The sequence below is a fragment of the Podarcis bocagei genome (assembly GCF_964188305.1).
Source record: "Podarcis bocagei genome assembly, chromosome: 10".
NCBI classification, from domain to species: Eukaryota; Metazoa; Chordata; class Lepidosauria; order Squamata; family Lacertidae; genus Podarcis; species Podarcis bocagei.
The window spans coordinates 37,505,460-37,524,662 of NC_138135.1; the positions used below are offsets into that span (position 1 = coordinate 37,505,460).

General features: G+C 40.0%; 2 protein-coding genes and 1 long non-coding RNA gene across 8 annotated transcripts in view; 2 read left to right on the top strand and 1 right to left on the bottom strand.

The window, feature by feature from the left end:
• BLTP3B (bridge-like lipid transfer protein family member 3B) overlaps nt 1-15,140 on the top strand; it is a 46,927-nt gene extending 31,787 nt beyond the window's left edge. Inside the window, exons 20-21 of one of the 2 annotated variants that reach the window (XM_081209625.1) lie at nt 2,052-2,233; nt 2,538-3,573. In XM_081209625.1, the coding sequence (XP_081065751.1) occupies nt 2,052-2,233; nt 2,538-2,663 (308 nt within the window). In that variant the 3' untranslated portion in view covers nt 2,664-3,573. Of the gene's footprint in view, nt 1-2,051; nt 2,234-2,537; nt 3,574-15,126 lie in introns of those variants that run through there. The other variant, XM_081209627.1, reaches the window with a different exon arrangement.
• Nucleotides 3,956-10,217, bottom strand: LOC308595507. Of its 2 annotated transcripts, none has more exons than XR_014012064.1 (2): nt 9,606-10,217; nt 3,956-8,477 (listed from the first exon to the last, which is right to left on the bottom strand). It is a non-coding gene; the product is annotated as an uncharacterized lncRNA (long non-coding RNA). The 2 variants fall into 2 exon arrangements; XR_014012065.1 differs by having other exon boundaries at nt 3,956-9,225; nt 9,606-10,179.
• ANKS1B (ankyrin repeat and sterile alpha motif domain containing 1B) overlaps nt 10,369-19,203 on the top strand; it is a 337,482-nt gene continuing 328,647 nt past the window's right edge. For 3 of the 4 annotated variants that reach the window (XM_081209629.1, XM_081209637.1, XM_081209638.1), the window contains exon 1: nt 10,369-11,141. In XM_081209629.1, coding sequence (XP_081065755.1) covers nt 11,008-11,141 — 134 coding nt within the window. In that variant the 5' untranslated portion in view covers nt 10,369-11,007. The remainder of the gene's footprint in view (nt 11,142-19,203) is intronic. The other variant, XM_081209636.1, reaches the window with a different exon arrangement.

A 19,203-nucleotide genomic window follows, 5' to 3' on the forward strand; every position in this document is an offset into this window, starting at 1 on the left:
GCAGAGCAATATGTTGGCACCAGCTTGGTTGCTGGAGTTGCTGGAAGGAGGTGTAAAAGGTGTCATCCAATCAACTTGGGGACTCCACTCTGGATTTGTGTAGGGTTTACTCCTTAGCCCTTTATTCTCCTGAAGGTATCCCGTAAGGCAGTGAAGGTTTAGATCAGAGTTTTCTTTCTCCTGGATGTGCCACCTTCCCAGGTTGACAAGGCCCACCTGCCCTTCCCATTTGGGCTATATAAGGGGGGCGGGAATGCAGGTAGTTCAATAAAACATTTAAACTATGGAGAATGCTAAAATACTAAACTATAAGTTCAACTGTTTAATGTTGAAGAACATCTGATTTTCCCAATTCATGGAATGAAGCAAGGATGATATTTATTCATAACAAAAATAAACATCATTTTTTATCATATAGATTGATATCATTGGTGAATCATGACTAAGTTTTTACACTAATAGACTGAACCATATAGGTCAAGATCAGTCAAGCTTTATTAGTGGGTGAACAATCTTCAACAGCACAAGGAGGGTATTGAATTTCTTAAATTATTACCCTGTTGTTGCTGCTTGCCTGATCACCATAAATATCAAATGCAGAATTTAATAGCTTTTGTAATTTTGGACACTGAAATAGCATTAAATCAAACAGAAAGAAACTTTTAAATTAAGACTTTGGAAAATGCAACATAGGTGTAGTTTTCACTACAGGTGATATTAGCAGCCTCATTTAAATTTATAAAGGATTTAAGTTGAAGATGCAAAAGACTAGCTTGAAACTAACATATGAAAGGATAACTAGTTAAGCTTCCAAATATATCTCAAATGTCCGTTTGTAACAAGAGGGCCACATAATTTGGAAATGTATTCCTAGCCCCTATATGGCTCAGAACTCTTAAGAAGTTGCTGATACTTAAGTGTCAAAGGATTAATTTAAATTCTGATATTTGATTTGGGAGTATGACATGTAAAGACATAAATCTGTATTTAGCAAACTAACAGGAAGAAGTAAATGGTAAATCAAAGATGTGAACACTGACTCATTTCACTATCAATAATATTATGTGTTGGATGCAGCGAGATACTAAGGCAAAGGTGGTCTTGAGTAGTAAGAGTTATAATTTGCTTTATAAACAGTAGAACTCCCTCCAATCCAGATATTTTGGAAAGTAAAAAATGAATCCCCCAAAAGACTGATGGGGTAAAGTGGTTAGCTACATCTATTCACACAACTGTAATATCGTAACAACCACTAGACCAGTCTAGCTTATCCTTTTAAGGGTATCTGGTGGCTACACACGTGCCATTAGAAGTCTAGTCTTATAAAGGCACCTCAGTTTAAGATGTCTGCAGAGATATAGTTATGTGAAGGTGTGATTGTACAAGGATGCACTTTTTGAAGGATTAGTTATTTACGAAAGCTTATGCTATACAGCTTAGTTTCAGAGTACTTGATACTTTTTAGCTGTAGATCATTAACTATTTAATTTTTTTATATTGACACTGTACAATTCAAGTTACTGAAATAAATTGCTGTTGAGATACAATCATTGGATGCTATCAAGTGATTTCACTCTTTCTACTCAGTATGACTGATATTGCTATTTACTTATATTCTGCCTTTTTCCTGATTCAAGGCAACTTACAGATAAGAATAAGAACTGCTAAAACACAGAGAAAACAATGATTAAATAACAATTAAACACTGATTGACTTAAAATTATATACATATATAAAATCTATTGAAATCATACCAATAATTACAATAAAAACCAGCATGGCACCAGCCTTTTAAGAGCAGCCAGTTTCCAAATGCCTGTTGGGAAAAAAACCTCTTCATTAGCCAGTGGTCCCTCGGCGGGGGAAGGACCTCAAAACCTGGGCTGGAATGCAACGAGGGAATGCAAGTCTTTCAGATAGCTTGGACGTAAGCTGTGTAGGACTTTATAAGTCATAAGCAGCACTTTGATTTGTGCCCAGAAATAGACTGGTAGTAGTGGAGCTGTTACTGTTGGGTATCACCCATTTTAATTATTATTTATTTTTAACAGATAACCGAACACCTAGCAGTGATGTTCCAAAGACTAAGACAAGTAATGATACAAGAGAACAAACTGCTGAAGTTGATGCGCACAAAAAACAGAATTGTCTGTCTCAAGCTACACAAACATCTCCAGAAATTAGCAGGTCTCTTAAACCTTTTAGGAATTTATCTGATTCGATCAAGGAGCAGGTAACCATAAATCTACAGAACATTTCATTGTGCAGGTCTCTTGACAAAAATTGTATGTTTTAACATGATTTTTTTCCTTCTGCTCTAGGCCATTCCTTTTCAAACTATTCCCCCATCAAAATGAACTTTACAAAGCATTTTGAAAGAGGGACATGAAGTAATTCTAGATAACTAATACCTTTGGTTCAAACTCATGGAAATTTGTTCTTGTTTTTTGTTCAGAAAGCATTATTTGGGGGGGAAATTGTTAAGAGGAGTCTATATAACACTTATTAAATTCTTAATTTCTACTTTATTATTCCAGCTGATTGAAGAAAATGAATGTCTTAAACAAGAACTAGCCAAAGCTAAGACAGCTCTTGCTGAAGCTCACTTGGAAAAAGACACCCTGCTTCATCAAATGAAAATGATGAATACTGAAAATAAATGACAGAAGACTCTATAATGTTGCACTGGAACAAAAAGGGATACATTTTAGACTGTTTTTGGAACCTGAGCCCTGAACAAAATTTCTGCAGAATAATCAGTTCTGTCAACATCTTCAAGGAATTAGGATGTGCTTCTCTTTAGCCTGAATTTAAGATGCAGTGATGCAGGGGAAATCAATTTCTATTATATGTTACTAATTTGTTTAATAGGTGGTGGCATGAATAAAATGTACCATGTGTCATTGTTAGGCTATCTTCATTTGTGAAGATAAAGTTCTGTTATTGGTAGAAGAAAAGTACTATTCAAGGGAGATTAAATTTGCACTATTAACTGTAGGTGGGCACAACATGCTCCATCGTAGCTAACTAATACTGAAGTGATCATCCAGAGACTGGGTCTAACACCAACAGAACTTGCCTGGGACTGTGCACCCCCTTTATCCCTACATTATCAGCTGTGTTAATGTGTTGAAACCACTCTTGGAAAGGTGTGACCCAAGAAAATGAGGAAGCACTCCAACTGTGCTGGAACCATGCTAATGTTTGGTTTCTTTTTATCCAGTATTTGTGACCATTATACAGTAAAGAATATTGGAGTGGTGCTTGGTCAGCTGATCTGTCACTAATTAATGATTAGACCAGGGCTCTTCAGAGATGATCACTGGTCATTTGTAGGAACATTCCTTACTTAAACCTTTTAACAGGTTGGGTTTTTTTTTTGTAAAAATGTAATCTAACTGTATATTAATGCACTTGGGAGGGGGGAAATCGAATAACTGCCCTCTTGGACTTGTGAAATTCCATTAAAAATGTAAAACTGCATTATAAACTATGGGCTACTTGTAAAAATTCAAATTCTAGTTTTCAGCTGAAAACTGCTGCAAATATATAAATAAAAAGCACAGATTTGTGCAGGAGGTTCTAAGTTTTTAAAATAATGAAGACTACGCCCAATAGGAAAATTCACTTTGGATAGACCTTTCTGAATCATTTTGTTGAAAACATTGTCTGGTATTTGTTTCGTCTGAATTATACAATGTTTTACGGAATTGGGAAATACCTTGTTTTTAAAAGTGCAAACCAGAGTCCCAATATCTACAGTTCTGTGGTTGGAGTTTTATGTGTGTGGGAAAGTGAAGAACTGGCTTGGGTGGAAGTGTCTTTAATTAATTGTTTCTCCTGACAGCAAAAATGGGAGAGTGTATATATACTTTCCATTTTGCTGGTCCAGCTTCCAGCTTCCTCTCATAAGGTCAGCTGCAGTGATGATATTGTGGTTGAAATGAGATAACACTTTTCCAAAAAAGATCTTGACATTTTTAATAATTTCTTATCTCTAACTTGAAGTGTCATATGTACACTCTGGGATTGCATTTGTACTCAGTACACCACATCATCTCAGTCATCTGGTCAATTCTGAAGAACTCCAGCTCTCTTCTTGTGTCATTCCCAGTAGATGATTCTGCATTAAGTAGCAAAAGTCTTTAAACAGATGATCTTACAGTTTGTATTATTACATTTCATCCAGTTCCTGTAACTCCAGACAGTGAGATCATTTGGTCCATCCATGTTATCTTTCAGTATTTAATTTGTACAAAAAATATTTTTATATTGACATCATCAGTGCATTATCTAAGTTCCAGTTAAACAAATTGATTTAGTTGAGGAGTTTCACTGCCTCCTAAATATGAAGCCTTGCTTTCTGGAAATACTTTGATGCCCTTCGAATTAGGCTTTAGCCACATGCTTTACTAAACATTTTTTTATAAAAAAGATTCCCAAGGAACATTCATTGTTGCTTCAATTACAGCAAGCTGAAGGACTTCCAGCGAGCACCAGCTCCATCTAGTGAGAACTCTTTGAACCTTCCTCTTGGGTTTGGAAATTGGAAATGCATTTTTAGTTTAGTTTCAAGGGTAAACTGTTATAGTTAGTCTTTATGAGGGTTTTACGAATGTAAAACCTACATTGACCAGAATGTCAGCCTTATTACAAATTCTTTTTTATGTGAATAAGTGATCTGATATTAACATAAATAGCACAGGAGCTCAAATGCAATTTAATTCTCACATATAAAAACAGTCCTTGGCTTTTGACCTATACAAAAACCATTCTGCTTCTCCCCTCACCCCAAATGAAATGTGAGATCAGCAGAGCCATTTTCGCAAGCAACTGTTAATGCTTTTATTCCAGAATATAGAACACAGCCACTAGTCTTTCAGTTTATTTTGAAATGTAAAATTTGGAAAATGGCATGCATGTATTGTCTTTGTTAAATACACATGTCAAAGATGGGAAGAGAGGCACCTTTGGCGAAAACTCCAAACCTAAACATAGTAACACTTTTTGAAAACCAGCTCCTCCTATTTAGCCAACCCAATCCTCAAAACACCTTCCCTCTTCCTTCTAAATCAACCTACCAGGCATGACAGAAGGAACAGCAGCATTGCAGCCAGGATTACAGAGGGAAGGACAAAAATCAGATTTCAGCCCTGCCCCCTCGTTTCAGCAATAGCAGTAACCCATGAAAACAGAACTCCCAAAGGTCATCTCGATCATGCTTGCAATGTGCCCGAGAGGAAGGAAAGGGAGATCAAGGGAAATGGAGGGTGCAGGAAGGTAAGGTAAGAATTGTGGGTCTTGTGTAGCATATGGTTTACTAGAGGTGAGCTTTACTAGTTCCCCAAAGGTCATATCACAGCCCAGCATGGTTCACTGGCAGCTTAACCTTTGTGCCTAGTATTTTGCAATAGTCTTAATCTCTCATAGAATGTTGGAAAGGTTATGGTCATATAAAGTACCCATTATAGTACCTGCAAAAAACCCCAACTGATTTTATCTGAGCCACCTCGTTGGAAACACAAAACAAGCAAACAGAAAAATGTTGCTATCTTTGTGGACAGACAAGCCCTACAGGTGTACAACAAGAAGCTAAAAGCAGAGGAAGAATCAGAGCATTGGTAGGAACTAATAATAGATTGAGCATCAAGAGTACGGTAATAGGAAGAAAGCAGGCTGCAAGGGAAGAATAGATAGCAAGGTCCAAAGCATGCTCTGCTAGACCATGGACAGCTCCAGGATAGCAGATGACACACTTTGCATTTTAAAGAAACAAACATGATACATGAAGTAGTGTTCATAATGTCACTTAAGCACTTAAGTCACACTTGTCTTTTCAGCTTGTTCACTCACTGCTTCTCCTGGATGAAAAAACCTTGGAGATAAAATAGAAACAAAACCTTACCTAAGAAGAGTTAATAGCAAAGTCAGTGACAGATTTAATACAAGGTGCCACTGCTGTTGTTCTGTGAACTTGGAAACCAAAGAGTGTATTTGGAATGACCCCAAGGAATTCCTGATTCCAACTGATTGACAGAAATTGTAAACCTGTTGCCCAAATTATGTACAAGTTGTATTCTGGTTAACCTTTGGTTGAAGGAGATCAATCATACAGTCATCTAGGAAACTGTTCCCTAATAGTCTCTGAGGCGGGGAAAAGGAACTGGTATAATGAACCTAAAGACTCAGCTATACAGCTGCAAATATAAGGTTTTAAGCGTGTTTTAAGCGCATTATAGACACTAGACTGGATGTCGATAGTACACTTATGTCAAATTCAATGTATTTTTCAAAACGTTTGTTTAAAAAGCATTTTCACAGCGTTTTTTATATGTGTTGAGATTCTACCTAAGAGGGGCTATGGACAGAGGAAAACACACATCCTCAAGCAGGTTCTGAAACCTTGCTATTTGAAAAAACTTTCTTAGTCAGAAACTGCACGTAACCCATTTTTAGCATACCCTCACTGGGGGTCGGGGATTTAAAGTTAGAGGTCTAATGGTAGAATACACAGAAGTCATTCAAAGTTTCCCCAGTGAGTTGTAAAGCTTTTACACAAAATCTTTACAGAAAAATCTACTGGTTTATACCCAACTGTACAGAAATTGTTCAAGGCACTATATTAAGATTGATAGTTTTCTATTCAATCTAAAGTTAGATCAAAATTCTGTTGAACCCTTATCAGTAATGTCTGATAAGTTTATCACCACAAATATAGAATATTAAGTTGAAATACTTTTCACTGAAAACTCTAAAAGTAGTGGTAACCTATAGAATGAAGAGAGATGCTTCAATTCTTCTTCTAGTTTTCAAATACATTTAAGCCTATTTGACATCAGAGGTTTTGCCAGTCATTACAGTGTTGAGATTTCTTGAGATGAAGCGTGAGAAAAGCTTTTTGCTGATGAAAAGGGAGGAACTTAAAGGGGCTCTTCATAAATTGCATATTACTGTTGTGGGATCATACATCAGTGGCTGAGTCACTACATTTTAAGTGCCAATCAGGAAGCAACATGGAAGGATTAAGGTACTTATATAACTCTCATGATTTTCTATGCCAGGAACTGCCAGCTGCTGCATGTTCAGCTGTTCTGAGAGGGAAGGAGGAGGTGCAATGAACCATGTTGTTTACAGTGGAAGAGTTTAAAAGGGTCATAGGCAAGAGTTGCCTTGACTTATGGGACTTCTAATATGTCATTCTGCTGAGAAACAGAAAAAGAGCTTTCATATTTTAAACTTATTAATCTTTTTCTGGAATAGGTACGTTAGGGAAGTCATGGGGGTATAGATTTTGTTCTATGTGTATCTTTCATTTTACAAAAAGCAAGTGAATAGAACTTGAAAATAATCTCAGAACATGTTACATCTTTTATGAATTGCCCTCTGAAACATTAATATGCTCATTCTGCAATACTGTTTGGTAAACATGTAATTTAATTGGAGCTGATCCAGCATATTATGTAGACAATATTTCCAAGACAGCCTTGCTGTGCAAGGATAATTTCAAGGTTTTGACATGAGAGTGGCAGCTCCTGAAAACTCAGATTTGAGGAGGCACATACTAATACTGGCATTGTGGTGTGTGTGTGTGCGCGTATGTGTGTATAATCTGAGCAGATTCTAATAAAAACATGATGTGCCATTTCTGAGCAAAATAGATCAAAACAGAAGAAACCACTCATACATCCAGGTCCTAAGCATTTTTTTTAGACTCAGTACAAGCTTGAAGCACAGTCCCCATTCCCCACACATAGCAATGCATGAGTCATGAAAGAAAATGGTCTAATTTCATTCTAAATTTACTTTTTCTACATTTTTAAAATTACGCGGGACTTTTCTGTCATCAGAGCTCAAGCATGGTATCTGCCCCATCTCTGGGTCCTGGTACAATGCATCCTTCTCAGCCATCCACTTAGGTTGAGCATTGGAAACATCTAGCTACAAAAACAACATATAGTAGAACGTAGGAAGTCTATTCACTCTCAGCTCAGTTTATACCCTCTCCAGTATGTCATCTACTTCAGTAGAATGGGACTACAATACCATTCACCTGCTTTCTGAACATCAGGCATAGCAGAAGAGATTTCAAATACAGGTACTAGATAACCATCATATGCTCTCTCAGAAAGAAAAGGAGCTGCTGCTAGCCTGTATCAACTTAAGCTTAGCAGCTACAGCTATCTTTTTGAGTAAGTCATTTGTCATTTGCTTCAGCAGCAACACCTTGTTTTACTATGGTATAATCAGTTATTGCTTTGGAAAACATTTTTAAGAAAGAAAAAGAGAAAAAGACATCTGCTAAACAGAACAGGTTGATGTGGGATAGCAATACTTTTCGTTTGAGAACCCCTATGGTATGCCATTCGTTGATGTTCCTCATCCCTACTTTCTGTTCAGGTGCTGTTAGATGGTAATCCTGATTCCTTTTTAGAATTTAAAACTAGTAGAGGGCAACCCTCACCAATGCTGAACTAAACCTGAAAAAAAAATGCAACAAATAGGGAAGAGTACAATATTAAAGGCTGAGCTGAAAGTTCTGTATAGAATGCTTTATCTTGAGGTTTGTCAGGGCAGGGACAAAAGGCATATAAAAAACAAGGCTATTTGGGGAGAAATGAATATTTTCAAAGTGTTTTGTTGGGGGCTTACCATTGGTGGAATCTGAGACAGACTTTTTTTTAAAAAAAAAAAAAATCCTGCTAGAAACAGGAAGGTAGATTACACTGAATCAGACTACAGATCTCCCTTACTCAGTGTTGTCTACTAGGGCTGTGCAACTGCTTCATCAGAATCCTGAAGTGACTGTGTTCAGACCCAAGTGGGGCCTGCTTAAAGTGATCCAAAATAAATACCCCCCACCAAAGCTCTTTGGAGATTGTTTTTTATTTTATTTTATAAAAAAGTCAGCCCATCTCTAAAATGATAGAAAAAAATATGAACAACATACTATAAGTGCCAGGATGGGGGAGAGGAAGGAAGGAAAGGAACTGGATCTTGATCATTGGGAGTTAGAATCTCACCCAACACACTCCAATCACAGTGCTTGGAGGGGTGGATATAGCGTAATGGCTTGCTTCTCCAAAAGGGTATGGAAGAATACGATGCTAATAACCAATACCAAGAATATGGTCTACCTACCAGGCTTGTGTGATGGGCACGCTGCTTTAAGGTAGTGATACGAAAATCTAGGACTGTTTTAGACATTATTAACTAGGAAGGCTAAACCTTTACAGATTGAAACAAAAGAAAGATTAGGGGAAATTAAGAAGAATGTTATAATAAATTTGATTTTAAAAGTTGTGTTAAATATTTAAAGATGTACTAAAATCTGACCCCATTGCAATAGCCTCAGATATACATAATGCAAGTTCCACTCTCCAGCATAATGACTCTACAGAGTGAAGCAAGAGATATAATTCAATTCAGAGAATTAATTAAAAATATTAAGTTTCTTCCCTTTGAGGAGCCAATAAAAATGAAACGGAAGTACATAAGCCACCATACTGCTCAGATGTTGATAATTATTTATATTACTGGCTGAGAAGAAACCACCTGCAGCAGGATAGCTATTTTTTTATTAAAATAATTCCTCCTCTAATACTCACCAGGTTAGTGGACTTGGCTGTAGTAGTGCCCTGCGAACTTGAACCTCTTTTTTTAAAAAAAAATGGACTGGGGAGGGGAACCAGGCAACCCATATTTTAAGACAGGGAATCTATGGATTCCATAATATTCCCACCATTGATTCAAAGGTGCCATTTTTGTAACAGCCCAGTGGGTTTAGAGAGGCAAATATGCCTTGATTAGTGGCTGGGGTGAGGTGTGTGGTGTGAGGACACCCTTTTAAAAAGTGTGGACGCACGCACCGACAGCAAATGCTTACTGCTGCTGCTGGTATGCACCCTATGAGTCGCCTCCGCTCTGGAGAACCCCAAGTTCCCCCATATATATCTCCCCTCCCCTCCCCGCTCCCCTTCTCCCAATGGGCAATCCTGGCCTCCCTCGTCACTCCCGTCGCAATGTGGGGAGGGCGGGGAGCGGGCGGCCCAGCTTCCTCCTTCGAAATGTTGTTTTCCTACTTCTCTTTCCCCACCCTGACGGGACTACACCGCGGTCTCACCCCACCTCACCCTCCGAGCTCCTCCCTTTCCCACTCCCTCCCTAACGCTATTCCTGCGTGAGGGTGGGTGAGCGCGCGCTACAGCCACGGCGCGCGTGCGCGCGCAGCTCCTCGTCCCCCCCCCCCTTTTCGGGCAGCCGTTATCGATCGAGCCGTGCGCGCGTATGTATATGTGTGCGCGCGCGACACCGCAGTGGAGCGCGAGACGAGCTCCTGTTACAGTTGCTGCCGCTATTTGGGCGGGCTGGACAGCTGAGGGAGGGCAGCAGAATCCCTCAACGCAGCGGGAACCGGAGCAAGGGCACGCGACCGGGAGCCAGATAGGGGAGGGAGGGAGGGAGTGGGGGGGAGACCCACATAGTCTGCCAGCCATTCAGAAGCGGAGAACTCTTGTCTCCTCAGCAACGGGCCTGGGTGGCCAAGACTGCGTCTCCCCTTATTTCGCGCCCTGCTGGTCGTTAAGATCTCCCTCACTCTTCAGCCGCTTCAGCCTGGCACGAGAGCTCAGAGCACTCTCTCTCTCTCTCTCTCTCTCTCTCTCTCTCCCCGCTTCACCAAACTAGAATTTGGGCAGAGGGTGGGGGGAAGAGTCTTTCTTCCTCTGCGCCCCCCTCCTCCCTCTATTTTTCTTCCACACTCCACCCAGAAATGATCTGCTGAAAATAGGAGGAGGTGATTTCCCCTCTCCCAACCACTGCTCCTGCTGCTCCTTTTTCTGCTGTGTTCTTGTGAAGGCTTCAGGAATATCCCTAAATCGCTCAGTCTGACAGGCGAGCAGGGAAATTTTTTTTTGTGGCGATGGTCCATTTTTGGGTGGGGAGGCGGGGATAACTTACACGGCGTTTTGGGGGTGGTCTCGTGTGAAGGTTCTCTGATGATTCCCGACCATGGGGAAGGACCAGGAACTGCTGGAAGCTGCTCGCACTGGGAATGTGGCTTTGGTGGAAAAACTCTTGGCTGGCAGGAAAGGAGGGCTCCTGGGCAGTGGATCTGGACCTATTCCTTTATCCAACTTGCTGAGGTAGGGATATGGTTTCCCAGCAGGTGCTGGGGATAGTAACCTCCTCCTCCCCCTCCCCTTCATCATCATCATCATCACCACAACCACTGCCACCCTCATTCTTGCTGTATTATAGTAACTATAAAATATGTCTTTCTCCTGAGTATGTACAGCTGAGGGAGAGGTGTGTGTCCTATATGAGTTTAAAAGCAACTGGCCATGATGTTATTGACATACAGTAGTAATATTTGCATTTATCTCCTTCAGTGAACCGGTAGGAACTTGTATTGGCTTCATTACTTGTACTAGGGCAGAACTTTGGAATATATTGGACAACTTGATGTGTACATGCACATTATTTCTCTCAGGTTTTCTTTTTTCATCAGGATAATAAAAAATTAGTTCATTTGGTAATTAAAGGCATGCTTGCATATTTGTAACTATATAGCAAATAGCCTTCCTCCATTGCCTTATGCTTACTGCCCTCATTTGCAACAGAAATTAGCCATGTGTCTCATTAATAGGACTATACTGTTAAGAAATTTGAACTTCCTGGTGAGAGGTCAGCTACAAGCAATAGGTGCAAAATGTATTCAGTCAGTGATTAACATTTTCAGAACTATATGAGACTAGGTTATTAGGCATTTCCAGGTGGAAGGGGCCAATTTCTAATCCTGAAAGAGCTTATACAATGTGTGGGATAGCATTTAATGTAAAGCATGAATGGTACAGTATCAGTACAGTATCTGCAGGTGAGAAGAACATATTTTTTTTTACAGGTATTTGACTTTAGTCAAATAAAAGAAGGTCTGCAGCACACAGTTCTCTGTTACGACAGACACAAGTGCAGCAAGGGAAAATGAATTGGCATGCTATTGACCTAAAACTTGAACTAATCATTAAATGTGTTCCACTGCAAGAACAGAAGCAGGCCTGAAGTAATGAAAATTGTTTCAGTGACAAGCAAAAAAAGGTCATGTAGTTTCCAGGATTCTCCATAGTAACAGGTTTAATATTTTGTCAGGCTGCCACATTATCTTTTTGCAAATGTAGTTGTTTTAAAGGTTATTATTTTCACCCACTTATTTCTTATTTTTATATTTTGCAATGGTTCAATAAGAACAACATTTTTGTTAGTGTATTGGTTGGCATAGTGAATATATAGGATTGTTTTTAGTAGTATAATTATATAACTTGGGTCAAAAAGGAAATGTCAGTTAATTTCATGAATTTTAATGTAAGCATCATTAATTAAACATGATTTTAAAAACAACAACAACCCTACACATACCAGAAATTCACTTTGATGCAATTAACACCCATCTCTTCTGTAATCAGTCTGTACAGTTCTTAAATGTTTACTTTCTTTGGATTCCTTTTAATAGACCAGTGTATTCCTATACACATCTCTTTGAGAGAATTTGATGGCTCATTTTTAAAAATAGGGAATAGATTGCAGAGATGCATTTGTAATGTGGCTTGAAGACTACAATGGTGGGTATTATAGAAAACTGTTGATTACTAAAAGTAGAAAGTTACATTAAGTGCTATCTGGCACTATTTTTAATAGAAAGCATAGTTTTGTAACGCATTACAGTTGCATATTGCTGCACTTTCCCACTCACTTAGCCCTGCTTTTGGAACCTATTTAAAACAAGACAATACATATATGACAAGTGTCATTCAGGTTACTCAACAAAGCCAAAATTAAGGCCCTATCTTCAACAAGTACAAAATGTACATATTTATCAGTAAGGCTGGAAAAAATATTTCTTATTTTTAAAAGTCAGTTAACATCCAGGGTTGTATTCTACTAAGTTATAGAGCAGGCTCACTGAAATCAATTTGTCCATTGATTTCATTAGGTCTACCCCAACTTCATTGACGCGGGTGGCGCTGTGGGTAAAATCTCAGTGCCTAGGACTTGCTGATCGTAAGGTCAGCGGTTCGAATCCCCGCGGTGGGGTGAGCTCCTGTAGTTCGTTCCCAGCTCCTGCCCACCTAGCAGTTCGAAAGCACCCCTAAGTGCAAGTAGATAAATAGGTACCGCTTTATAGCGGGAAGGTAAATGGCGTTTCCGTGGCCACGTGACCCGGAAGTGTCTTCGGACGGCGCAGGCTCCTGGCCTCTTGAGCGAGATGAGCGCGCAACCCTAGAGTTGGTCACGACTGGCCCGTATGGGCAGGGATACCTTTACCTTTACCCCGACTTCTTTAGATGCAGCACTAAACATTTGCATGGCAGTGTAGAAAACAGATAAAGGCACCACCATCACATCAAGTACCTCTTGAGCTTCTTTTGATAACTTTGTTGATAACATAATAAATGATCAGATACATCATATTGCTCTGATACCGCATTAAATTGCTGTTGGATTTAATGGTTTCTTATTCCTAGACTTAACAGTATCACTGACATCATAGTCACTTGTCTTGTCAGTTTTTCAAGATCAAATGCTGGTGGCAATTGTGAATCCACTCACATATGTAGTTTTCTCTGTACAATTCCAGTATTAATTAAAATTTCACTTGTGAAAACTGATGAACTCTCAAACTGGAATGCTTACTACAGTGAGATGAACAAATTTGCAGCTGTCTATTTGCATATTGGCATATGCAAGTGGGAATATTGTGGTATTATGACCCATTAGGAGAAGGATCATTCACAGGAACCCTGAACTTGTATGGTCCTGTACATATAAAGTTTGGAAGTGAAACAGGCCATTCAGAAATAAGCCAGCAGCTTTTGCATTCTAAGGTGGAATCTAGGTATACAAAATTAGTTTAGTTTGTATCTTAATAATTGTCAAAAATACCTACAAGCTTGTTGAGGCAGAGGTGGATTTAAGGGAGAGTGATTGGTTCGCCTGCACTGAGCCTTGAGCTGAGAAGGCACTGCAGCAATAACTTAGACCCTCTAAATAGAGATGCTTGATCTCGATTTTCCAGGGATGTCCCTGATTTAGAGAAGCCATCCCAGCTTCTGATTTGATCCCAAAATGTCCTGCTTTTCCTTAGGACGTCCCTATTTTCATCGGTTAAATGTTAGAGTGTATGGAGTTATTCGACTCGCGAGCTGTCTGAAAGCAATCCTGTATAGGGAAGTTTTATTTAATGTTTAATGTTTTACAGTGGTACCTCGGGTTACATACGCTTCAGGTTACAGACTCCGCTAACCCAGAAATAGTGCTTCAGGTTAAGAACTTTGCTTCAGGATGAGAACAGAAATCATGCTCCAGCGGCGCGGCGGCAGCAGGAAGCCCCATTAGCTAAAGTGGTGCTTCAGGTTAAGAACAGTTTCAGGTTAAGAACGGACCTCCGGAACGAATTACGTACTTGACCCGAGGCACCACTGTATTATGTTTTTATATATATTGGAAGCTGCCCAGCGGTGGCTGAGGCAACCCAGTAAGATGTGTGGGGTACAAATAGTAACATTATCATTATGGAATGAGATGTCCCTATTTCATCGGATAAACGTTGGAGGGTATGGAATAGAAGGCAAGAGGCCAGGTTGAAATTACCAGGGCCTAGCAATCTAGAAGGGGTCCCAGGGCCTGACTATCTTGCATTTGTTTTATGTAATTTCTAATAAAATATATATTTCATATTCATTGCACACACAATTCTAAATAACTAGCTTACCAACTTGTGCTGTAAACATTTGCGACTCTATATGAACATTTGCTTCTGTGGTTTGACAGTATGACAGTGCAGTCTCATCTTACTACAAAGTCACATTTGTATTTTTTTTAAGTGAATACTGCAAATACAACAAAGTTGTTGTGTGATACACATTGTGTTGTGTTACACATACAAGTGTAACATTTAAAATACTGTATAGTTAGTTGAGCAATTATTATATGAGTGCTTATTGATATTAGTCATTAGGATCTTAACATTCTCAATAGGTACAAATATTATATTTATTATTAAACTAAAAATGAGACCACACATTTATTTTAAATCCCATGTAAATATTTTTAGTTGGCCTGCCCTTGCTGGAGGGCACAATTTTTTTTTCCAGTGGGGCTCGAAACTGCTTTCAGTGGCTCTGGGAAGAGAAAGGTATATAAAAAAGAAAGAGGGAGAGAGTGGCAGGAAGAGGAGGTCTCACCTTGTGATACTTTTAATCCCTATCATTGCAGTACTGAATTTTCAAATATGAAAAAGGGATATAGCTATAGCTAGGTTAGCTGTACACCTTTAAACTCTACAAGTCTGGATTAATGGGAAATCTGTGTTGTTGTTGTTGTTGTTGTTGTTGCCCACACCTCCCAGTTGGAGAAATCTTGAAGTTTGCTCTACACTGCTTTGAGAGTTCAAGAATACAGCAAACCACTGATGTTTTAAAGCAGACTGTGGAAGTGGAGCAATGAACTCTCAATTCAGACATCAGCCCAGCCTGTGTATCTGACTCTCTACTTGGTCATCAGGTTGCAATTATAGCATTAGTTAGAAAGTCGTTTTATTAGCTAGGGAAGTGTAGTGTTAGGGAGGGAAGTGATACATAAAATCATTATATCTTTTTAAATGTAAGTGGGATTTCTTAGTGGTTTCTGTATTCTGGTTCTACCACTTTCAGTGATGATTCAGAATCATAGGGGACTATTCCTCCTCAGTCCTTACTGGATTGTTTTCAAAACATCATGCTTGGGATCAGTTTAAATACTTCCAGCGAAATGGCCTTCCTTTTCTTTTGTGGACATATTTGGAACAAAGCCATCTCCAGGTTTTGGAGGGTTTTTTGACAACATATTCTCACTGGGCCCAATTGCTTGCTGAACTCCCCACAATTTGCTCATGACAGCAAATTTCTGTCCAGCGTGGAGGTGCCAGGTGCCTCAGATTGACTGCAGTAATATACATTGTGAAGATGTTACAATTCCAGTTTCTCACCTTCTCCTCATTCTCGTGCTAGGTTGTAAAAGCTACACAAACTTAACAGAGAGGCTTGCCAATGATGTGTCTTTCAAACCATGGAGAGTTTGTTTCTTTTTCTTTTTTAAAAAGAGCTCTGCAGAGATGGAGGAGAAGAAAATCAATTTCTTGTATCGCTGCTGAATTATGAAGCCCATTCCTTTCCTGGGAAGAATGAGCTCAAGATTCATGTCATTTACAGTATGAGCAACCCAATGCCCTGGGGATAGCTAGGACTGACTCTGATTCTTCATGTGAGGAAATGTCCTGTGCTGATGAGGAATTTTGAAGCTAGCAAGAATCTAGCTAATTCAGTAAGAAGGAACCATGTTTCTGATTCAAGAAGACTTCAGGGGAGAGCAGTGGTATCCCATTTGCAGAAGGAAGCTAATCAATAGGAAAGGACAGAAGAGAAATTATTATCTTTCATCTGCAAATGAGATACCATTGCTCTCCACTGAAGTCCTCTTGAATCAAGAGACATGCTTCCTTCTTACTGAATTGTTTGCTTGATTCATCCATTCATTTGCTACTGAAGGGGCAAAGATCAAACCATCCATAAATTCCCCACCCATTGGGCAGAGGTTGTGAGTATGTCTAAAGTGCAATGAGCTCCTGGCTCTCTGGGAATAAGCTTGTTCCCTTGAGGAAAAGGTGGTAGACCTGGAAAAGGGAAGAGAGAGAAATAGTGGTAGATGCAGCTTTCAGGGGCGTTGTAGCTGTTTCCTACTGCCACAATGACAGCTGATATGTTGTCAGGGAAAATGAGGGTCTCAAATAAGGAAAGTGAGGAAGAGGGAAACATTTCCTTAGAAGGGAAATGAGGGGGACATCTATCCTCTTCTCCAGTGGGTGGAAGGATTGTGGTAGTAGGCGATTTGATCCTTAGATATATAGTTGGGTGTGCAATGGACATACAGACCGCAGGGTGAATTGACTGCCGGGTGCTAAGGTTGAGGATGTTACCTGCCACCTAGATAACCTGGTAGACGAGGAGGAGACAGTGGTTGTGGTGCTTGTGGGCACCAACATCATCAGGAAATGCAGTCTCGAGGTCCTGGAAGTCAAATTTAGGTTGTTAGGATGCTGAAAGCCAGGGCTTCCAAATGCTACTGGTCCCATGGAGGGTCAGCCAGCTAGGCACAGCTTTGTGGTCTCAATGCTTGGGTGAGACAATGGCTTTGGGAGGAGGAATTGGTTAAGTTGCAGGAAGCAAAGAGTAGGAAGGAGTAGAAAGGGGTTTCCCCCAAGGACAGGTATTGGAACTTGTACTTTTTAACTTGTTCATAAACAATCTTGAATTAGGAGTAACTTGATGATGATACTAAATTGTTTAATGTGTGTCTGTGGGGGGGGGGGGGGAGATTGTGAAGAGCTCCAAAAGGACCTCTTCAATCTGAGTGAATGGGTTGTAAAATGGCAAATGTAATTCACTGTAAAAAGTGTAAAGTAAGTGATGAATGGGACGCGGGTGGCGCTGTGGGTTAAACCACAGAGCCTAGGGCTTGCCGATCAGAAGGTTGGCGGTTCGAATCCCCGCGACAGGGTGAGCTCCCGTTGCTCGGTCCCTGCTCCTGCCAACCTAGCAGTTCAAAAGCACGTCAAAGTGCAAGTAGATAAATAGGTACTGCTCCGGTGGGAATGTAAATGGCGTTTCCATGCACTGCTCTGGTTCGCCAGAAGCGGCTTAGTCATGCTGGCCACATGACCCGGAAGCTGTATGCCAGCTCCTTCAGCCAATAAAGCGAGATGAGCACCGCAACCCCAGAGTTGGCCATGACAGAGACTAGCCTTGTACATACACCTGATTAGATACTAGCCTACAAGTCCCCATAAGTTACTATCCCATAAAGGCTGAATGAGATAGATGAATTTCTATAGTAAGCAAAGTGGAGGAAGCTCTCTACTCTCCCATGTGAAACTGTGCGTGTGTGTATTGTACAGACTGGCACACTGTCTCTTGGATATCTTATATATTTGATTAAAGGATATCTGGCCCAGATATCTGGCCCAGTCAGCAATATAAAAAGTTTGATTAATAAATTGCACATAATTTCAACATTTGTATTATAAGCTGTGTAAGCTGCGCTCAGACAGGTTGCTATTACAGTCATGGTCATTGCAGCCAAGATCTATGAAGAAACTTACATGTAGTAATTAAAGGCATAATAGCAATTAGACTTTTGAATAGGCATGTCTTTGCATTACACCTTGGAGCGATGTATGCAGTAATTATAAGCAGTTTGTAGTGCTGTTTATTCAGATGGATGCTGATTATTGCTGTGTAAATAAGATAATTTAACAATGAGTTTTTCTGAAGATACTAGTAGTTTGTTTTAATATGAAATATGAACTTAACGTCAGATATACACTGGTAGCAAACAATTCTTGGCTGTTATGCCTATATATGTTGTTTTAAGAGCAGCTTAACTTTAGGCCAAAATGAATTTGAAGAAAATTTTGAACATAAGCTCATGGTAAAACAGATTCTGATTGTTTCCATGTGGTGATTACAGTAGTGTTTTATTCGAGGGTTACGCAAAAACACATATACTTGAATCAGCCCTTTGGAACTGCCAGATTCACAAGTCTACATACACAGGAAGGGCATTAGCATCTAGTTGGTGGTTATCTATAACCTCTGGGTCCAGGTCTCTTAATAAGAAGGCTCTTTTTAGCCTACTCTTGAAGGGTCAAGAGAGCCTAAGTAGTTGGACAGACCTCTGTCCTTATATGTCCTCAAGCTGCAATAACTGGATCTCAAAAAAATCAACCTGACAGTGCTCTACACCAGGCATAGGCAAGCACGGCCCTCTAGATTTTTTGGGACTACAACTCCCATCATCCCTAGCTAACAGGACCAGTGGTCAGGGATGATGGGAGTTGTAGTCCCAAAACATCTGGAGGGCCAAGTTTGCCTATGCCTGCGCTACAAACTTCTCCAAAATCTACATTAATGTGTTGTCAGTGTCAGCACAGATGTGATAGCTGTGTGGGACTGTCTTTCCTCATACAAACTGACCCAGACCCTGCAATCATCATCTGTGGCTGTTCTTCATGTGCCTCCTCTATGAGAGGTCCCCAGAGGGTGGCAACACAAGAATGGTCCTTTTCTGTGGTAGCTCCCTGATTGTAGAATGCTCACCCCATGGTGGCTCACCTGG